Source organism: Amphiprion ocellaris, chromosome 4, assembly GCF_022539595.1.
Source record: "Amphiprion ocellaris isolate individual 3 ecotype Okinawa chromosome 4, ASM2253959v1, whole genome shotgun sequence".
Lineage (NCBI taxonomy): Eukaryota > Metazoa > Chordata > Actinopteri > Pomacentridae > Amphiprion > Amphiprion ocellaris.
In genome coordinates this window covers 4,576,254-4,597,931 of record NC_072769.1, presented here as the reverse complement: position 1 = coordinate 4,597,931, position 21,678 = coordinate 4,576,254, and the positions used below count along the sequence as shown (strand labels likewise).

General features: G+C 38.2%; 1 protein-coding gene across 4 annotated transcripts in view; it reads right to left on the bottom strand.

Moving 5' to 3' along the window:
* Nucleotides 1-14,978, bottom strand: part of LOC111570676 (glutamate receptor 2-like) — a 78,908-nt gene extending 63,930 nt beyond the window's left edge. For 2 of the 4 annotated variants that reach the window (XM_023273567.3, XM_035949632.2), the window contains exon 1: nt 14,701-14,978. In XM_023273567.3, the coding sequence (XP_023129335.2) occupies nt 14,701-14,806 (106 nt within the window). In that variant the 5' untranslated portion in view covers nt 14,807-14,978. The remainder of the gene's footprint in view (nt 1-14,700) is intronic. The other 2 variants (XM_023273566.3, XM_023273565.3) reach the window with 1 other exon arrangement.
* Between the last annotated feature and the right edge of the window lie 6,700 nt (nt 14,979-21,678).

Sequence of the window (21,678 nt, the reverse complement as noted above, 5' to 3'; positions counted from 1 at the left end):
TTTTTTTATCTGACATTTGTCGTTCGGATCATAAAGTAAAACTGGTCCGGTCCACTGGAGATCAAACTGGGCTGAATGTGGAACCTGAACTAAAATGAGTTGGACACTCCTGATATAGATTCTTCAAACCTGCTCGTGCTTACTCTAAACACCAATGCTAGCTGCAAGGCTATTACCATGTCCAAAACAAACTTACCACTGACAAAGAAACTATACAAGCCAGTTCACCAAACTTGCTAGTGCTACATGCTAATGCTAACCACTAATTGCTAAAATACTTCACTACTTCAGCCCAGCTCACCACAGACAGAGAAAATACAAAAAGATTTTAAAAAATAAAATAAAATTGATGTTGAAACGAATCCTGTCACTGGGTTTTCTGATTTGCATTTCTTTATTAATCATTTATTTATTGTTCCAACAGCTCAGGTCCCTTAAATGGTAAAAATTACTCTTTTTTTGCACTTATTTAAAAAAAAGTAGCGTACATATTTTGCAGGTGCATAGCATAATTTGTATGTAATTTTGTGTAGATTTATTGTTTTACTGAAGCTATTTGACAAATATTTAGATTTTTTTTACTATTAAATATTATTTTAACAGAATATTCAAGCATTAACCTGTTGTTTGTGCACTTATTTGCTCTTTCAATCCAAATCTTCTATTTCTGAATAAATAGATTTTATCCGATTCATCAATTAATCGAAAAAATAATCGACCGATTAATCAATTAAAATAATCCTTCATTGCAGCCCTATTTTTGATTAAGGAGCACCATGTCCTACGTATTTTTTAGATGCATTTAATTGTTTTATTTCAATTTATGAACCCCAGAGACATCAAAATAAATGAAAGAAAATGCTTTCACATGTTGATAAGTGAGAGCCTTTTTTCTCAATCATCATCAAATGTGCAATCGAGAGGAAGAAAAAAAATCATTTTGTAAATTCCACCTCTGCTCAGCTGCAGCGTTCATGGCGGAGCTGGCAGAATGAGGTCATTTTCTTTGCCCTGAGCAGGGGGTTGAGGATAAGGGAAAAAAAGGCGAGTATGGCAGCCTGCAGTGAGGTAGAATTATTAGCTTCTCTGACTGACAACTCTTAACATGCTTGCTGAGTACTGTCATCAGAAACAAGGAAACAATTACTGCTCAACCATTATCGTCACATGGATCGTACTCTTTTAATGGCCTGCTGTCAGCTTTTTGTTACGGACGACAGAAACATCATCGGGATGAAGAAGGGGACCGAGAAAAAGCTATCCACTTTCAACCAGTTTATATCTTGAGCTAATAACTATCTTAATTTGTATAACTCTTCACTTTAATCAGTCGATGTTCAAAAAAAATGTAAGATTGTGTACTTTGTATTTCAAGCTCTGATCCATCTGATACAGTTTCATTAAAAGTAAAAAAAACTTGTGTTTTTATGTTGATCAGGTCTTTACAAATTTCCTAATTATTTATTATGGAAACAATCACTTATTAATAAAAGATGATTGGATATCACTAAAATGTCAACTTTGATACAAAAAGTCCCACAGTTATATATCGACTCTTCCAGAATGACTTGAAAATGATCCATAATTACGGAAAATTAGTCCAGAATGTCATGAAATTTTCTCTTAAATGACTCAAAAATTATCCCAAATACACAAAAATGATCCAAAATGACGAGAAAAGATCTAAACTGAGATAAAACTTGTTGAAAATGACTAGAAAATTGTCCAAATTGACTCAAAAATTGTCCGGGTCAATATATAATTGAGGAACTTTTGAAGTCGATGGGATATATCTGCATACATTTTTATTTTTAAAAAAAACTAACATTTTTATGTTCATTCTGATCATGTCTTTACAAATTCCATAATTTTTTTTAGGGAAACAATCATTTATTAATTTTTTTAAAATGACTGGATATCACTAAAATGTTAACTAAATAACTGTCCAAACTGAATATATACATTTTAAATTACAATTTTTAATATACACTTGTATATATAATATTTAGAAAAATATTTCTCTAAAAATGCCATGTGATGTTTGGTTATAGGCGGTCATGTTGATTTTAGGCCTGAAAACAGCAAAAATGTCAACTATGATACACAAAATCCCACAATTATATATTGACCCAAATACTGCATGAAGTAAAAACCTTGTAATATAATATTAAATTAGTCAATTCGCCTGTAAAACAATCACTTTTTTCACTACATAAAAAGAGAAAACATTACTACTGCCATTCTAATGACAAATTACCATAGCAAACAGTTAGGTGCACAACTACACCGATGCTCAGATAAGTGTATTTAAAGCTGTTTTGAGCAACAAAGCAATGCAAGTGGACTCAGAGAGGGTAGAAGTCATTTCATGATGCATTTCGGGGTATATATATTTGGTGAAAAGCCACAACTAAGATGTTCACCTTGCTCTGATAAAGACAGTTCTACTCCAACTCTTTCTTCCTTTTCCAAGCAAATTCTACTATAATTTCACAGCACATCTATGACTATCCGTTCTGCTTCGGTACTGGAACATGCAAGACTTTCACAGGACTTTGACAGATGCCAGTGCTGCTAATCAATGTTGATGAATGACCAATACCGCTCTTCTAAGAGGAATACAGGAGGTCCTGTATGAACACGTCGTTGAAGGCTTTGTTTGATACTCATTACAAACAGAGTGAAAACTGCAGCAAAAACAGAATAAAACAACATACATACATGTAAATAAATCCTTTTAACTTAACCACTAAGTCCAAAAATGAAGATAATTACTTACAACATTGCCTCTGTGGCTGACAGGAAGTGACAACTGTCAACAGACAACTTCAAAATAAAAGCTTTTTCAAAATAAAAATACATCAATAATTCTGCCTTAAGGGCAACACACCATGGAAGTGAAATTAGATTTAATAAAACACTCAGAACAGGACGAAACACCAATGGATATCGGCATTATTAGAACAAGTTGTAAAAACAGTGCAACATGTTCTGTTATCTTCTTGTAAAATTACCCATACATGCATGAAAGTCGATGGCATTCATGACTTTTATGAAGAACTGATCGATATCTTGATGTGCGTAACGACTTTGTTTACATTTTCTCCGGAGTTCTGACTTACGGTGAAAATCGACTTACATCAATCTGTAAGAACGGAACGCTGATGTAAGTCGAGGATCCCCTGTAATCAGAAGACTATTAACAGGTACTATTTGTTAACTTACTTCTGGATAAAGTACTAAAAAAATCTAAAGTATTGACAAAATACAGCTATAATGCAGTGACTATGACAGTTGAATATGTGATTCCAACAACACTGACATCAAGCTGTTGCTCCAGTACTCTCCACTTTTCAGGTTTTAGGCTTCCTACACATTTTGAAGCTGTAATAAGAGCATTTGTAAGCTGTATGGGTTGGGTTAGGGATGGTTATGGTTTCTCAGAACTAGTTCTTAAGACTTGCCGTCTCATCACGTCAAACGTGTTTATAGTTAATCTGAACTGACACAATGAGAAGCAGAATAAAAAGCCAGTTATCATAGTGGGGGGAGGGAAGAGTGAGACAGAAGATCATTTAATGGAGAGAAAAGCAGTTATCTCTATTAAGTCAGTCTCTCTTGACTCTTTTAGTTTGTTGTCTGAATCGTATTTGCTCAGTTGCAGATGTCTTTTGGTGGCTTTAGTGGACATCAGCCAATGGTCATAACGGTAAACCTGAGAATAAGCTGATGTCAAAATATGTAGCCTGAATAAACGGTCAATCATATATTGCTTGTATGTTTCTCTGCTTCATTGATGCAGGTTAGCAACACAGGAATAGCATATCAAAGTGCGTACACTACTCCTGTTAAATGTTAAAGAGTATTATCATATTTTCAGTTAGTTTAGTTTTTCCGTTTTTCAGTTTGTGGACTGTATCATGTCCTCAGTAACATCAGAGGTGTATTAGGATTTTTTTCTGGTAAAAAAATATATATATTGGTGAGTAACACAACAACGAAATTATGGTAGTTAATAAAATAAAATTTTAATTCATGTCGGCAGTAATGACATTCAGCTGAGGGAATCGGACGTCACTAAAATTAATGTGAAATCAGCGTGTAAATTCCCAAAAATGTTGCAATGTCAGACTGCATAATTTCCTCTCCCCAATTTGAGCAGCAGAGAGTTGCAGTCTTATACCCTTCTCTACTGCTTCCTTCTGGTTCTCACCCTCCCAGTATCCCATAGAGACTGTGTCTGCCCCCCGACCACCCAGAAGGCCTGTTCAGAACAACCTATTTCAGATTAATATGACGTCATCACAATTTATTATTATTAGATCTCTGTCATCTAAATCTCTTAGTTCATGATCTGATAACTGGTCATCATACTGATTTACTGAAACCTGGCTGCAGCATGAAGGATACGTCAGTCTAAATGAATCAACTCCCCCGAGTCATATTCATTTCCATAAACCTAGAAGTACAGGCAGAGCAGGAGGAGTGGCAGCAATCTTTCACTCAAACTTATTAATAAACCAAAGACTCAAACTTCGCCGTAATTAATTTCAAAGCCTTGGTCTTAGTCTCAAAAAACAGCTGTGTTAGTTGTTGGATATCGATCACCTGCCCCCTAATCTGAGTTTTTATCTGAATTCTCAGAGTTCTTGGCTGACTGGCTATAATAGAAGGTTACTTTACTATCCACATCAACGATGAGAATGATACTGTCAACTCTGCACTTAGTTCTGTGTTGGACTGTAATTGTTTTTTCCCAAAATGTAAATAAACGAACTAACTGTTTGAAACACACCCTTTATCTTGTTTTGACATATGGCAAATAAATTTATCTGTTTTTCAAACCCCTCTTTTTTTGGATCATTTTTTAACCCTTAGATACATAAGTGGGTCAAAAATCCATAATACCCACTTACGGAAGAGTGAGTGTCCAGTCACTTGTGCATCTAAGGGTTAATAACATTTGAATTTCCAATAATGGACTACAGAGCATTTACCAAGAAGTTCCATTACAGCAGATGTTTATCTGATAACGCAGTAACTATATTTAAGGAAATTATTCCATTATTTTTTTCTTCAAAGCCATATGCCAACCTTAAACAACATGTCTGTTAGACCCCATACCAATCAGAATGTGTTCAAAGACATCTTTCCTTTAAATTTACACTCTAGTATTAGACATCATCAGCCTCTCTTTATGAATTGGCTACGTACTGCAGGCTTTGAAGGCTGCTGTAATCAAACCACTAGTTGAAAAGTCTACCCTGGATCCAGGTCTTTTAGCCAATTATGGACTCATATCCAACCTTCCATTTTTTTCTAAAATTCTTGAAAAAGTTGTTGCAAGCCATTTATGTGATTATCCGCATGGAAGTGGTTTGTACGAAGATATCCAGTCAGGACTGAGAATGCATCATATTACAGAGACAACACTGGTGAAAGCCACCAATGAGCTTCTAATTGCCACAGACAGTGGACTGGTTTATATACTGGTTCTCCTGGATCTTATTGCTGTGTCTGATACAGCTGATCACAGCATCTTATTAGAGACTGAAATAAGTCAGTGGGATTAAAGGAACAACACTAAATCATATTTATCAGATAGATTTCAGTTCGTTGTTAATGATGATTCTTCTGCTCACATCGGAATTAATTATGGAGGTCCACAGGGTTCTGTGTTAGTACCGATATTATTTACTTTGCTTGACTTAGGCAATATTATTAAGAAACACTCCATTGTTATGCAGATGACACCCAGTTATATTTATCTATAAAGCCAAATTAAACCAATCAGTTAGTCAAACTCCAGGCATGTCTGAAGAACATAAAAGCCTGGATGACTTGTAATTCTCTTGATTTATATTCAGACAAAACTGAAGTTCCTCTGAATGGTATTGCCTTGGCCTCTCAATCAACTGCAAGGGACCTCAGGGTTATTTTTGACCAGAATATATCCTTTAACTCACACAGAAAGCATGTCTGTGGGATGACCTTATTTCACCTGCGTAATAGTGTCAAAACTAGGAACTTCCTGCCTCTTAGTGATTCTGAAAAACTAGTCATGCATTTGTAGCTTCCAGGTTGGACAATTGCAATTCCCTATTTTAAGGATGTCCCATTAATTCTCTTCAAAACACAGTCCTTGAGATTTAACATCCTTTGTCACACAGGACTTCTGATTGGGGTACACTTGGATGTGTTTGTTCCCAGTAACATTCTCAACATAGTTCTGTATGTAGTTGAGTACAGTTGATGTGTCCTTCAAGGCCTGATGCTCAAAGATGTCCCAGTTAGTCCTTCAAAAGCAATCCTGCAGCTGCAAGGACGCTCCCCCAGGCCATGCTTTTACAGTTGTTGTGGTGGGCTGAACTTTTCTTCTGAGGTGAGTGTATAGTGGGGTTAAGAGTATGGATGAGTGATCTGACTGGCCTACATCTGGAAGTGGTGTTGATTTAAGGCCTTTCTTGATATTAAAATATGCTTTATCCAGCGTGTTTACCCCTGTCATTGAACAGCTGATGATTCTTTAAAACTGCATGCTTAAAATCCACAGCTATGATATGAACTACCTCTGGACATGTGCTCTGTTGAGAGGTTATGGTGCTGTGTAAGTAACCTAGGGCTACATTAGTATTAACATCCAGCAGGATGTAAATAGCTGTGACTATAACAACAGTAACTCATGTGGAAGGTAAATGGGTCTACACTTAACTGTCAGGTACTTCAAAACACAAGAACAGTGGCAGTGTATGATTTGAGCATTAGTGCACCAATTGTTGTGGATATAAACGTATAATCTAATCCTTGCTTATACCGAAGTCTGCATATCTTTAACAGTAAAATGACATACATCCTGCTAGCTCTATGACAGCATCGGTGATAAGTGGGCCAAGTCTCTGTTGAAAGCAGAATGCAACACTCCTGGGTGAGTTTGTTCACAGAGATTTGTAGTTTTAGTTCGTCAAACCGGCACTCTTCTCCTCTGTGGTTCCCTGGTGCTGGAACGAGTTACCAAACTCTGTTTGATCTGCAGAGACCCCCTCAGTCTTTAAGAAAAGACTAAAGACCCAGCTCTTCAGTGTGAACACCTTTACACTTGACAGATTGTAAAAACCCCCAAGACACCAAGGTCCTACCAAAATTGAACTAGTTTATGGCACTTACCCAATTTGTTTTTTCCTGCCTAGATTCTTGCTTGTGTTGTATCTACTCTGAATGAAATTGTACAATTGTAAACAGGAGAGCATCTTAGCATCACATAACACTCAAATGTCATTGCTATTTCTTTTGTACATATTCAGCTATAGTAATCATTATTAACACTAACATTATTAATGCTAGCAGCTAGCAGCTCAGTTAGGAGGCGGCCACATATTACCCTGGAACTGATTTTTGTTTTAAGACATGAGCTTTAGTGGACAATAAATGTGACAGAACAGAAAATTATTAACATAGCCGAGAGGAACAGCCAATATAACTGCAGGAGATAAACTGCTATTGATCTCAGTCAATTGATTGCGTAGTAAACAGGAAAGCATCATAGCATCAAGTTATATTCAAATGTTATCAGTCCCATTTCTATTGTACATGTTCATTGATAGGAATCATTATCAATGAAGAAGCCTAGCTATTAATGGCAGGTTTTCAGCTACCATACTTCGAATATTTAATCAGTGCATCTTACACCTAGGCGTTCAATGGCATCCTAACTGAACCAGACCACCTCTTAATACCATCAAAATGATACCACGGCTACAGAAACCATCAGTATTATTCAGAAAGGCAGTATGGCAGGACTTTGCATCCCAGACAGGTACAGTCCTGATCACCATTGTTGGCACCCAAGAAATTTAAACACGTAATGTAGAATATCTCCTGAAAAAATAAATCTAGTTAAACAGCTTTGGTCTACAGACAACTCATGTTTGATACTGAACAGCAAATGGTAAAACTGCAATTTTAAAAAAGCAATTCGAGGAAAAAATAGAGAAATGGAAAGATTGAGCTGTGACATTGGTATTGGCACCTTTTAGATCAGTGTAGGGGAAAAAAACATTTTGACTCAGCTGCCATTAAGCAGAAATTACAATCACCTGGTGATAAACTGTCATTGTCCACATGACATAAATTAGCCAATGAATGATGACTTTAATGTTTTAAAAAGCCACGTTATTCCCTGTTACTTCTAAAAGGTATAAGGCCATCTCCAAAGACCTTGGTATCCCTGTTTCAACAGAGTGCAATGTTGTTAAGAAGTTTGCTAAGCATGGAACTGTCAACAACCTGCCTGGACATGGAGGGAAGAGGAAAACTGATGAGAGAAGTCTTTGAAGGTTGGTGCAAACTGTGGAAAAAACACCACATAAAACATCCAAAGACCTGAAAGCTGACCTGGAATAATCTTGGGTAATGGTATCAACATGTACCATATGCCACGCACTACACCAAGCAGGGCTTCATGGGCAGTGGTCAAGGAAGACCCCATTGCTGAAGAAAAGGCATGAAAAGGAACGACTGATCTTTGCCAGAGAGTACCTGGACAAACCACAATCCTTCTGGCAAAATGTTTTGTGGACAGACGAAATGAAAATAGAGCTTACAACATGTAAGATAAAAATAATATTTTTTGTTAAATTACTTTGGACATCCAATTAAAAAATTCTGATCATATGAATTTGGTACATTTTCATTTATTTCTAAAGATATTGTACAGGTTATACAAAAAATTAAAGGGTGCCAATAGTGGTGACCAGGACTGTATCTCATGCAGCGAGAATGAATATCATTACTAAAGCAAGCAACCCAATAAGCCAATTCGGAATCTCGCCGCGCGCAAGGTATGCTGGTCCGGGTGAAAGGTCAGGATACCCCAGATCATAAACATGGCCGAGTGCTACGCAGATATTGATTACTTTGAGCATTGTAAAGTCGATGCTTTAAAGCAGTGATTCTCAAATTTTTTCTGTCGGGCCCCCCTTCAGAGGACAAAAAACTTTCGTGCCCCCCCAATAACTTCGTGCGTATATATATATATATATATATATATATATATATATATATATATATATATATATATATATATATATATATAAACTGTGAAAACATGAATATGCAGGGCTGTGTTATTTTATCTGATTCCATTTTGTTGTTTTTCACAGTAAAGATCAGGGGTGTCAAACTCATTTTAGTCCAGGAACCACATAAACCCAATCTGATCTCCAGTGGGCCCCACCAGTAAAATCACAGCATAATAACCTATAAATAACCAAAACTCCAACTTTTCCCCTTTGTTTTAGTTAAAAAAAAGTACATTTTGAAAATGTTCACATTTAATGAACTATCTTTTTACAAAATATTATGAATCTGAAATTTCTTAAGGAAAACAAGTTCAATTTCAACAGTAGCCTATTATGCCTCAGTTCATCATTTACACATGCATTGTAACTGCCAGATAACAGTTTATCTACAAAAACACAAAACATTCAGTCACAGGTATCTGGAACTGAACAATCTAGTATTTTACTTCATGATCAGAACAACTTGTCAAGTTTTAGAAATTATTTTAAATTTACAGTTTTACAAATTTACAATTTACAGTTAATGTTGTTGTGATTTTTATCATTTGTAAAGTCGTCCCACGGGCCGAAATGGACCATCTGGTGAGCCGGTTTTGGCCCACAGGCCGTATGTTTGACATTGCTGGTAAAAATAATCGAAGGACATGAGCCGAGTATGTGACGTGATCGAGTACGCTGGTGTTCCGACTGCACATTAACGATGCGTTCTCCTGTTCTCAGGAGTCTGTACTTCGGAGTCTGAACGGCCAGTGCATATACCATAGATATATATAGAAGATCATTATTATTATTAATATATATATATATATTTTATATCTATGGCATATACAGTCTATGGGCCAGCACAATTTCAGTATTGTTGTACGCTGCGAAAAACAGGCCGACGTTAAAACAATAGTTCAGGTAATTAGTTCCGCGTTGAAGGACCTTTTCCTCTCAGTCGCCCGCGCCCCCCCTGACATGCCTCTGCGCCCCCCCAGGGGGGCGCGCCCCACTATTTGAGAAACACTGCTTTAAAGGAACTTTGTAAGAAATGAGGATACAGTGTTTTCGGGAAGCGAAAGAAAGAACTCGTGTCCCCTGCTTGGGCATTGTCATTTCAAAAGGCCCCAATAGTTTTAACAAAACAGCAGGAAAGGGAGGCTGTCAACCTTGATTATAAATCCCTGCTCGAGATCGATGTTGACGGGTGTCACCTGAGAATTCCAGATCCTTTAGAGCTCAGAGAAGGTTGGGAGAATGAGTCGACAGCAGCAAATAAATGGCCACCCTGTATGTACATAGATATTAATAATTATCTGATTAGCAAAGATGAGCAAAACTTGCTAACGAGACTTGCTAACGACTACAAAGTCGGCACGACGTTCTGGATCTTTTCTTTCAGTAGGAAATGTGACGAGTATATAAGGCAGGTCACATATACAGCGCGAGGTTCCTTTATTGCACTCGTGAATAGGGCAAAACTCTTCCATCCACCTCTTTAGCCCACGGGTACCGTTGTGGCAGTCCCGCACTGAACAATGGGACCTGGCATATTGCCTTAAAAAGACTTTAAGCAGTGTAAACACTTAATAGTCGCTACAAATAGCAGGTCGTTCCACTGCGATCGTATGGCTTTGTTGATAACGTAGTGTGGGATGAACTCTGACCCGGAAGCTATTGAGGGATAAATGCGCATGCATACTGATAATTCCGATTTGGCTTATTAAAACAATTCAACAAGTCTCCTTTCACCTGCATCATATACATCGCATCTAGCAGGAGCATCAATATTAACCCAATAAAGTGAAATTTATGTATATTCTTCACAAAGAGTTCAATCACTCTGTTGTGCAGGCAATCCGTGCATTTCAGTTCCGACAATTGGTCCTTTTCTATCATCATAGAGGCTAATGAGATCCCATCATGTCCCCCGAATGACAGTTCTTGTCTACCTATAAATATGACACAATCGATCAGTCCTTTCGATATTTCCCTATTTTTCTTCACCCTTTTCATTGTGGAACTCCATTTATCCAAAACTTTTTACCAGTACCATGGCTTGTAAATGTCCAGCCGTGCTTTGGTGACTCGCTGCTAAACTGGACAGACAACTGAAGTTTGCCAACTCAGTGTGGCTCCAAACACTGAGTCGTTCAATTGCTAATACTGGGCATTCCCAGCAATACAAGTTACAGTGTTCCTCAGAGCTCATAGTTACTGAGCTGAAAGTGATGGACAAACCCTTTTCCCGGCTGGGACAGGCTTGCTAGCTTTCCTCACAATGTTCAGCTTTTCTTGAAAAGTCCACCTTGAAAATGGCTTTCAAAGTAGATCTGCGACCAAATCAATATTTTCTCCTCATCAGCCATTGTTGGTATAAAAAATAAAAACAACTATTAATACTTATGATAAAGTTTTAGCTTGTGCAGGTCACTACAGATAGGAATTGCTAGCTTTGGCTAAGCTCTCTGACCATCCAATCAGAGGACGTGAAAACGCTGAAGTCATCGTACACCTGCTAGATGGCCCTGAGGTCACCGACCTGACCTCAGGGCCTTAATGTACACATGTATAGATTCTGTAATAGTAATCCTTATTCATGTGGCAGTCTTGGTGAAGCTGGTGAAAAGAGATGTTTCTCATGGCCAATTTAAATCCCCAACTCTGAACAGAACTTTCTCTTGGGCAGGTTAGCGTGATGGTGATATATCCAAGTTTGACTTCAGGCTCTACTTTCTTCACAAACCTATGAATCTCACTTCAAAATACGCCCTTCACAGTGCAGTATATGCAAATATTTTGCTCTATCACTGTGTTTATCAACCACAACTGCTTAGTTAAGCCTTGTATATAGCAGTTAAAATAAATATCATCCATGTCCAATATGATCCACATTGTTTTTGAGCACTTGGACTGGAAAATGTGTATGCATCATCTGCTAACTAATAATTAAGTGTCTATAGCCCTTGTCAGACACGCACCCTGTTATGCTAATCTAACAGCAACGTGTTGGCTTCATGTCTGAATGTGCTCCATGGTCAGAACAATCTTACTAGGCTGGACCCAATAACATTTCTGGATCCCTTTCCCCAAGGCACAAGTCTGAATGACACTAGCACACTAACAGATATGCATGCACAAAAAACTGGACTTGGGGTTGTGCGAAGTGCTTTAGGAAAGGACTTCTCCACATCTTCTCAACAATATTTATCCAAAAACCATTACAGATAACAAAAGAAACCATATCTGGGCCAACGTCACAACACACCTTTCTCATTCACTTTGCTATACAATTTCTAATCTGTTTGGTAATACAATAAATGTCCATAATAATACAACTTTAAAACAGACTCTCTAACAGCTTACATTAATTATACTCACCAATAACTAATGCAATCAGACTTTCCCCCCCACACACACACACGATGTCAGAAGTTTGTTAAAACTATTCCCTCTGAATCTAACAGAAACCTTTAGCATCAGACAGCTGTAAGACCCATATGCATGTTTAGAACAATGCTAACTTTCTTAAAATTTTACAATTATAAATGATCCTGATGGGAACATGGAGAGTGTATCACTAGAGACCAGGATATGACAAGTCAACTGTGTAGATCAGAGGTGTCAATTTCATCTTAGTTCAGGTTCCACATTCAGCCCAGTCTGATCTCCAGTGACCAGTAAAATCACAGAATAATAACCTAGAAATAACCACAACCCCTAATGGCTCCTTTGTTTTAGTGCAAAATGTTCACATGCAATGAACTATCTTTCTACAAAACGTCATGAACAACCGGAAATTTCTGAAGAAAAATAAATTCAGTTTATCAACATTCAGCCTCAGTTTATCATTTCCACATTACAACTTCCAGATCACAGAGTGTTGACAAAGGAACACAACATTTAGTCATCTGAAACTGAACCATAGTGGATTTTACTTTTTAAAAAAACCAAAAAAACAACAAAATCAAGACAAATGTTACAAAAATGACACACAAAAAACAAAAGCAAGAAGCAAAATGATGAAAAATGAGACAAACGACATGAAACGAAACTAAAGAGATAAAAAAATGGACAACGAAGTTACAAAGTGACAAAAAATGGACAAACGACAAGAAATGGCAAAACTGTGAAACAAAATGACAAAAATGAGACAGAAAACACAGGCGAGACAAAAAGGAAACACAAAATGACAAAAATGTGACATAAATGATAAAAGCCAGACAAAAAAGACCAAAAAACAACAAAAACAAGACAAAGTATTACAAAAATGACACACGAACAACAAAAGTGAGAAACAAAGTGACAAAAAATGTGACAAACAACATGAAACAAAACAAAAAAGTGACAAAAAATGGACAAAAAATATACAAATGAGGCAAAAAATGACAAAACTGTGAAACAAAACGACAAAAACGTGATGCAAATGATAAAAGCCAGACAAAAAAGACCAAAAAAATAACAAAAAAAGACAAAATATTACAAAAATGACACACAAACAACAAAAGCAAGAAACAAAATGTCATAAAATAAGACAAATGACATAAAACAAAACTAAAGAGATAAAATGTTACAAAGGGACAAAAAAATTGACAAATGACAAAAATGAGCAGAGAGACAAAAAGGAAACACAGAAATGACAAAAACATGAGACGAATGACAAGTCAGACATAAAATTAGACAAAAGCAATAACAATGACAAAATATTACAAAAATGAGAAACAAAATGACATAAGTCAGACAAAAAACAACAAAAGCAAGACAGAATATGACAAAAATCAGACATGAAATGACAAAAGAACAATTAATGTTAATGTCTTCTCTGGAATTTTTACACTTTGAGGGACGGATTGGACCCTCTGGAGGGCCACTTTTGGCCCGCGGGCCGCATGTTGGACACCCCTGATATAGGCCTACTGCTCTTCACACAGCTAGATTAGATTACTATATGTTGTAAATCACCTGGTGTATTGTCTAATCTCACCTGAATGACTTATGAAATGATGAATATCACAGTGAGGAATGGTCTTGCCTCTAAGGGATGTATTTAAGTAGATGTGCAGCATATAAATGAAAATATAATGTAACATTGGACTGGAAAAGCACCAAACTTAGCATTGGAATTTGTCTTGATGCTACATTTAAACGTAAATGTGTGATTTGAATTGTTAGAAAAGGTGTTATGTGATGGTTGATTCATAAAAATCAACACAACCCCACAGAAGTGGCTGTCCGTGACACGAAATGGAGATCTGTGCTGGATGGGAATGATGTTGGATTCACCTGCCTACCTGCCTGTGTGCCAAAAACACCAAGAAAATAAAAACATGCATGTGCACACACACACTCAAACACACACACTCACTACACACAGCATCTCCGGGAAGAAGCTCGCCTATACATGCACAAATAAAAAAGCTGTTGACACAATGAGAACACTGCAGCAACAGCAGCAGTCAGGAGGCCTCTTCTCCTGACAGCAGCAGAAGGAGGACAGGGGTGGTTTAGAGGGCCCCGGTGGAGATGAGGAGGAGACACGGGGGGGGATGAAGGTGCAAAAAGGGTGCTTTAAATACACGGAGGAATGGGAATGATAGGTTCAAGATGAGAACGATTAAAAAAAAACAAAAAACAGTCCTACCGATCTGGACGCTCGGAGATCCGCACAGCGCCTCGCACCAAAGGAGCGTCACCGCGAACAGCAGCTTCATGGTCGGATTTGGGCTCCTCACGCCTCGGTAAAGCATCGCCTCGATCACTCCCGGTGGTGAGAGCTCATGGCGTCATTCCCCGGTTGTTATTTCTTTTTTTTTTTTAATTTTTATTTTTTTGCTGAGAAACGTCTCGAGCTCTGCAGATGCCTGGTCCTGTCTCCGGTGATGCGCGTGCCACAGCTGCTGCGAGAGCTAGAGCTGGGAGCGCGCGCCTCGGATTGCCTGGAAATGGCGAAGAAGCACGAAGAGAACCGAGAAGAGCCGACAGATGAACGTAAAGCTGCGTCTCTGGGACCGAAATAAGGCTACGAGAAGTTGCAGTTCAGGAATACACTGTAGGGTTAACAGGCAGTCTAATATTCTGTAGCATTTATGTACAATCACACAACATGACTGTTAAAATACGGAAAATTAGTCCAGAATGACATGAAATTTGTCCTAAATTACTCTAAAATATCCCAAAAACACAAAAATGATCCAGAATGACGAGAAAAGATCCAACCTGACATAAAACTTGTTGAAATTGACAAGAAAATTGTCCAAAAATACTCGAAAATTGTCCAAAATGGCTCAAAAATTGTTCAGAATGACTTGAAAATGATCCATAATTACAGAAAATTAGTTCAGTGACATGAAATTTGTCCTAATTGACTTGAAACTTGTTGAAAGACACAAAAATCATCCAAAACGACGAGAAAAGATCCAAGCTGATATAAAACTTTTTGAAAATGGCTCAAAAATAGTCCAAAATGCCTCAAAAATTGTTCCGAATGACTTGAAAATGGGGCTGCACAGTGGCGTAGTGGTTAGCACTTTCGCCTTGCAGCAAGAAGGTCCCTGGTTCGCGTCCCGGCTTTCCCGGGATCTTTCTGCATGGAGTTTGCATGTTCTCCCTGTGCATGCGTGGGTTCTCTCCGGGTACTCCGGCTTCCTCCCACAGTCCAAAAATATGCTGAGGTTAATTGATTATTCTAAATTGCCCGTAGGTGTGAATGTGAGAGTGCTTGTTTGTCTATATGTGTAGCCCTGCGACAGACTGGCGACCTGTCTAGGGTGTCCCCTGCCTTCGCCCAAGTCAGCTGGGATAGGCTCCAGCCCCCCCCGCGACCCTAGTGAGGATTAAGCGGTGTATAGATAATGGATGGATGGATGGATGGACTTGAAAATGATCCATGATTACAGAAAATTATTCCAGAATGACATGAAATTTGTCCTAAATGACTCGAAAATTATCCTAAAGACACAAAACTGATCCAAAATCATGATAAACGATCCAAATTGACATAAAACTTGTTGAAAATGAGAAAAGATCAGAAAAAAGCTAGAATGTCCTGCATTGGGGTCCTCATTCTTCCACAGAGCATAGCAATAGAAAGTATTTAATGTCAAATTCAAATGCTTAAATCACCAGGAAACAACTGAGGATGACTGCAATGTAAGAACATCTAGATAGATAGAAGAAACTATATTATTATGGAGATTTTCTTTTGAAGCCTAATAGATTTAAAATTGTAGAGCAAAATAGTTGAGGAGAGGTGATTTCTGCACACAAACCCTCTGTGATGTTTTTGGATGACTGTTGCTGAAATACATGACTCAGTGCTCTGTGGTGGACTGTTACCTGTCCAGGTGTCCCCTGCCTTCACTCTCAGTCAGCTGGGATAGACTCCAGTCCTCTGGATGACAAAAGAATGCTGACAGATGAAGTGTTTCAATTCCATTTGCCTAAAATCTTGCTTTCACTGTCAGAAACTGGAAAGAGTTATCTTTGCTTGTGGCGGGTCTTTGGATAAGAAAGTGTCACGATTCATACAGTGAGACCAGAAAGGAGGAGCAAAATGCACATTAGATAGGTAGTGCTTTTATTAAAACTAATGGTAAAAAATGAAAAATGCTGGCGTACAGGTATGCAGGCAGCAAGAGCAGAACAATAACAATCTAAACTGATACAATGAAGGCTGATGGCAAGACATAAAGACATTGGGGCTAACTGGAGAATTGGGTAAAGTGGGTGTGTGGGTTAGGTGACTGAAATGAGGAGCACATCCGATGGGTGGATTGGGTGCTCTGGGAGGTGAGGACAGAAAGTAACACTGGGATCCATTGCAATGAAGCCACCAATAACAACATCAGCGTCATTACCCATCTGTACAGATCTACAGCTGCTCTTAAAGTATGAGATGGATACACCATGGATATCGAAGGGCTAGTGAGGATACACCTTTGATTTGTGGAGCTCCAATTAGCATCACCTGCAGTGTACCTACCCCTACTTGTAAGATCCCCTCTACCAGATTGTTCTGCCTGCTGCTGTGGTATGTCCAGTAAGGTGCTCTGTGATAATGTTGGTCTCCTGTGCTTAGATTCACTCTTTTGTATTGGTGCTTTTCCACTAGCACCGACTCGACTTGACTTGGTTCAGGTGGTTTTCCATTCCACTGAGTACTACCTCATCATGAGTGGAGTTACACTCTCTCTACCAACATCGCTACAGTGAAGGAAAAGTGCTGGCGTTGCTGACGGGAACTGCTGCTCTGTTGGTGTCACTTCTCCTGAAGTCAGTAAACCTTACGCACAACTTAAGTCATCCGAGTCTCCAGTGTTCCTCAGTCTCTCAACCTCACTGAACTTCCACAACACCTACTGTGCCTGCATTTTTCCTCAACCTTTGAGAATTGCCAACCTTGCAATTAGTGGACAACCTGCTCTACCAGCTGAGGCACATCTAGCCAGCTGCAATATGTTTACAACCAACACAGGAAGCATTTTAGACATTGTATCGTCAGAGACCATGAAACAGTCCCTCAATGAATTTCAGATGTTGCGATCACACCAATTCACGCAAATTCAACCAATCTCTGCGAATTCTGCGCGACCTTGGGATTTTGTCCAATCACCACAACTTTTCCTCAATTTTGGCCTGTCTCCCTTGAGTTCCACCAATCATAGCAGTCCCCAGCGCAAATGTAACGCACGTATGTCACTGAATTCACTTCCTTGTTTATGGTTTGAAGATCCAGATATGTGATTCATTCAATGGTAAATGATCATTTAGTGCCTTAAACCTACCAACCACTTCCTGTTAACCAGTATCTGGCTGCTGCTAATTTCCCCCCGTGATGTGCCAGCTTGTGGAAATGGGTTGGAGCACGTTAAAGAATTAGTTTAGGAATAAATATTGTCAATTCAAATGTTGAAACATGCTCTAAAAGCTGAAAAAATGCAACTTTTTAGCAATTGTCACTGTCTCCCGCAATTTCATCGCAACAAATAGGCTTAAAACATCGCAACTTACATCGCAATTTTTTTGGGAAAAGCTGCCACGAATTCAGATATTTTAGGATGCAACAATCTCGAAAAACACCCGCGAAATCCTGGAGGGACTGATAAAAACATAATCTAAATCCAGTAAACTCAAAACACAAGATTAGAGGCTATTATAAAAGTGATTGACACATCTTTGAAAGGGAGTAAAAAGAACTCCTATACAGTGCAATGAATAAGTATTTACACCTTACACATATCTTGTATTTTTGCATATTTGTCAACCTTAAATGTTTCAGACAAGATCAAATTAATTTTAACATAAGACAAAAATAACCCAAGAAAACACAAAATGCAGTTTTTAAATGTTTTTATTTATTGAAGGTAAAATGTTGTCCAGCCCCATATTGTACTATAAGAAAGAGTAAATAACTTCGAATCTACCAAATGACTAAATTCATTCAGCAGTTCAATTTCACCAACCCCAACCACATGATTGCTGCCAGGCTTGTTGAATCTAAGCATCACTAAATGGAACCTGTCTGGCATTGTGATGTAGCTAAAGGGTATCAAAGTAATTGACATATGTCAGTCTAGAGGGTTTCAATGCCATTGTTAAGACTCTGACACTCCAAAGAACCACAGTGAGAGACATTATCCACAAATGGAGAAACATTGGTGAACCTTCCCAAGTGTGGCCGGCCTACCAAAAATTCTTCAAAAGCACATCCACATCTCATCCAGGACGTCACAAAAGAACCTGCATAAAAATCAAAGATCTGCAGACTTCACTGGCCTCAGTTAAGGTCCGTCTACCTCAGTGGTGTCAAACTCATTTTAGTCCAGGTTCCACATTCAGCCTAATTTAATCTCAAGTGGGCTGGACCAGTAAAATCACAGAGTAATAAACTATAAATAACAACAATTCCAAATTTTTCCCTTTGTTTTAGTGCAAAAGCCATTTTTGTCAGACAAAAAAACCCAACAAAAATAAGTCAAAATATTACAAAAACGACACACAAAATGACAAGCAAGACACAAAGCGATATAAAAATTGACAAACGATGTAAGCGAGAAAAAAGGAAACACAAAACAACAAAAATGAGAAACAAAACAACAAAAGCATGAGACAAATGACAAAAGTCAGACAAAAATGACAAAAAAACAACAAAAACAAGACAAAATATTACAAAAATAAGACACAATAGCAAGAAACAAAATGACAAAAAATGAGACAAATGACATGAAACAAAACAAAAAGGGACAAAAAATTAGACAAAAAAGTTAGAAAGCCACAAAAAATGGACAAATGACAAAAATTAGACAAAAAAATGACAAAAGTGAGAAACAAAACAACAAAAAAATAGACAAACTAGAAAAGCATTCAGAAAGCGCAGTACAAGGCTGCTCATTTGACGCATCATTTCCGACGGATGAAATCTTTAATAAAAAATGACCTTGCGCTGAGCACTGGCATGTGTTATACATGTGCATGTTATCTATTTATACCAAATTGCGTGTAAATTACTCTTATAAAAGTCTGTTGATCAGTTCGACACTTTTGGCAAACCTTTGTTTTGCTACTGTTAAAATAACCGTTCCTTCCATGCTTATATTTTGAAGACATATTTTTAATGTTGCGGGCTTTTATTTTGTCACCATTTGAGCGGCACAGGAAGTGTTTATCTAAGAAGCGTTTTCTTGACACGACGAAGACGCTGCGAAAAGTCAGAAAATTCAAATAAAGATGAAAGACAACGGTTCCAGCTGTTGCTGTCTAGCAAAGGAAGTGTCTAAACTTAGAAGCTCCTAGCTGGAATGGAGACAAGCTCTTACTGTGAAGGAATGAGTGAAGGACAGAAAGGTGAATTTGTGTTCAAAATAAGGCTGACGGCTGAACTTAACGTGTCTGGCTGGGGTTTGCTACATTGCGTGACCTAAATATGTAGCAGGTGGCAGGAATTGATGGGACTCAGAAACAGCCCACACTTTAATCATTTGTTCCTTGTATGATTTCCAGCTGATAAATCACAGTCAATTTGTAGTAGGATCGCAATCATGTGATCATCAGCAGGTAACTGACACAGTGTTCACATCATGGTTACAGCGACGCCGTGCCGGCTGCTATATCTCCCAATGTGAAATCTTTAACAAAGCTGTAGATCCAGACTATAAGCTGCATCACTGCCAAAATGTGTCATTTCTGACCTTCGCTGAAAATTTCATCCAAATCTGTTGCTCCGTTTTTCAGTAATGTTTCACACAGACAGACAGACAGATTCACAGACAAATGTATGCTGATCGTCACATAACTCCGCCCGTTCCTTGGCGGAGTAACAACACAAGCAAGACAAAAAGGAAACACAAAACAACAAAAACCAGAAACAAAATGACAAAAACATGAACAAACAACAAAAGTCAGACGAAGACCAACAAAAACAAGACAAAATATTACAAAACTGAGACACAAAACAACAAAATAACAATGATTTATGATCAAAATGATAAAAACAACCAAAAAGAAGACATGTTACAAAAACGAGATACAAAATTAAGAAATAAAGCTACAAAAAATCAAAATCAAAATTAAAAAAAATCAAAATCAAACTTTATTTATAGAGCACTTTTCATACAGTTAAAAATGCAACACAAAGTGCTTTACAACAATAAAAACATTAAAAACAAGAAAACCCATCCCTCCCTCCCTCCATATATACATATATGCACACAACTGCAGAAGCACACACACGTCCACACGTCCACACGTCCACACCCACACACACACATACATACACAGACACACACACGCCCACAGACACACACTCCCACCACTGACAGTAGGGAGACATGGCATGGCACTAACGATTGTGGAAAACGCCTCCAATTGAGGTCGTCCACACTGGGAGGAGTCGCAGGCCATGACCACTGGGGGCGCTGGCACCCAGACCCACAGACCCCAATAGACAAGGGGACCCCCACACCCAGGTGGGGAGCCCCCCCAACCAGCCGGGCCGAAGGGACCCATGGACAGCACCCCCAGTGGGAGACTAGATACAGCCTCCAGTGTGGAGGACCCCCTGAGGAAACACTGGAGTTAAATAACTAAAAATATAAAACTACAAGATAGAATAAAAGACCTATAACATAAGTAAAAAGGTGAAAGGTTAAAAAAGTAAAAATACATAAGAAAATAAATACAAAATGATAAGAACATAAAGATTTAAGAGGTTAGTTAAAAGCCTGATTAAAAAGGTGAGTCTTTAACCTGCTTTTAAAAATATCGATGGTCTCTGCAGTCCTGAGGTTCTCCAGCAGGCTGTTCCACAGGCGGGTGCCATAGTGGCTAAATGCCGCCTCACCGTGGGTTTTTGTCCTGGCTTGTGGTTTGGATAAAAGGCCACTGCCAGAGGACCTCAGGATCCACGAGGGTCGATATGTCAAAAGGAGATCAGATAAATAAGAAGGCGCAAGGCCGTTAAGACATTTAAAAACTAATAAAATAACCTTAAAATCCACTAAAAAATCTACAAAAAAAAGACAAATGATGCAAGCAATAAAAAAATGAGACACAAAATGACAACAAAACAATGATTTATGATCAAAATGACAAAAAACAACCAAAAACAAGACAAAATGTTATA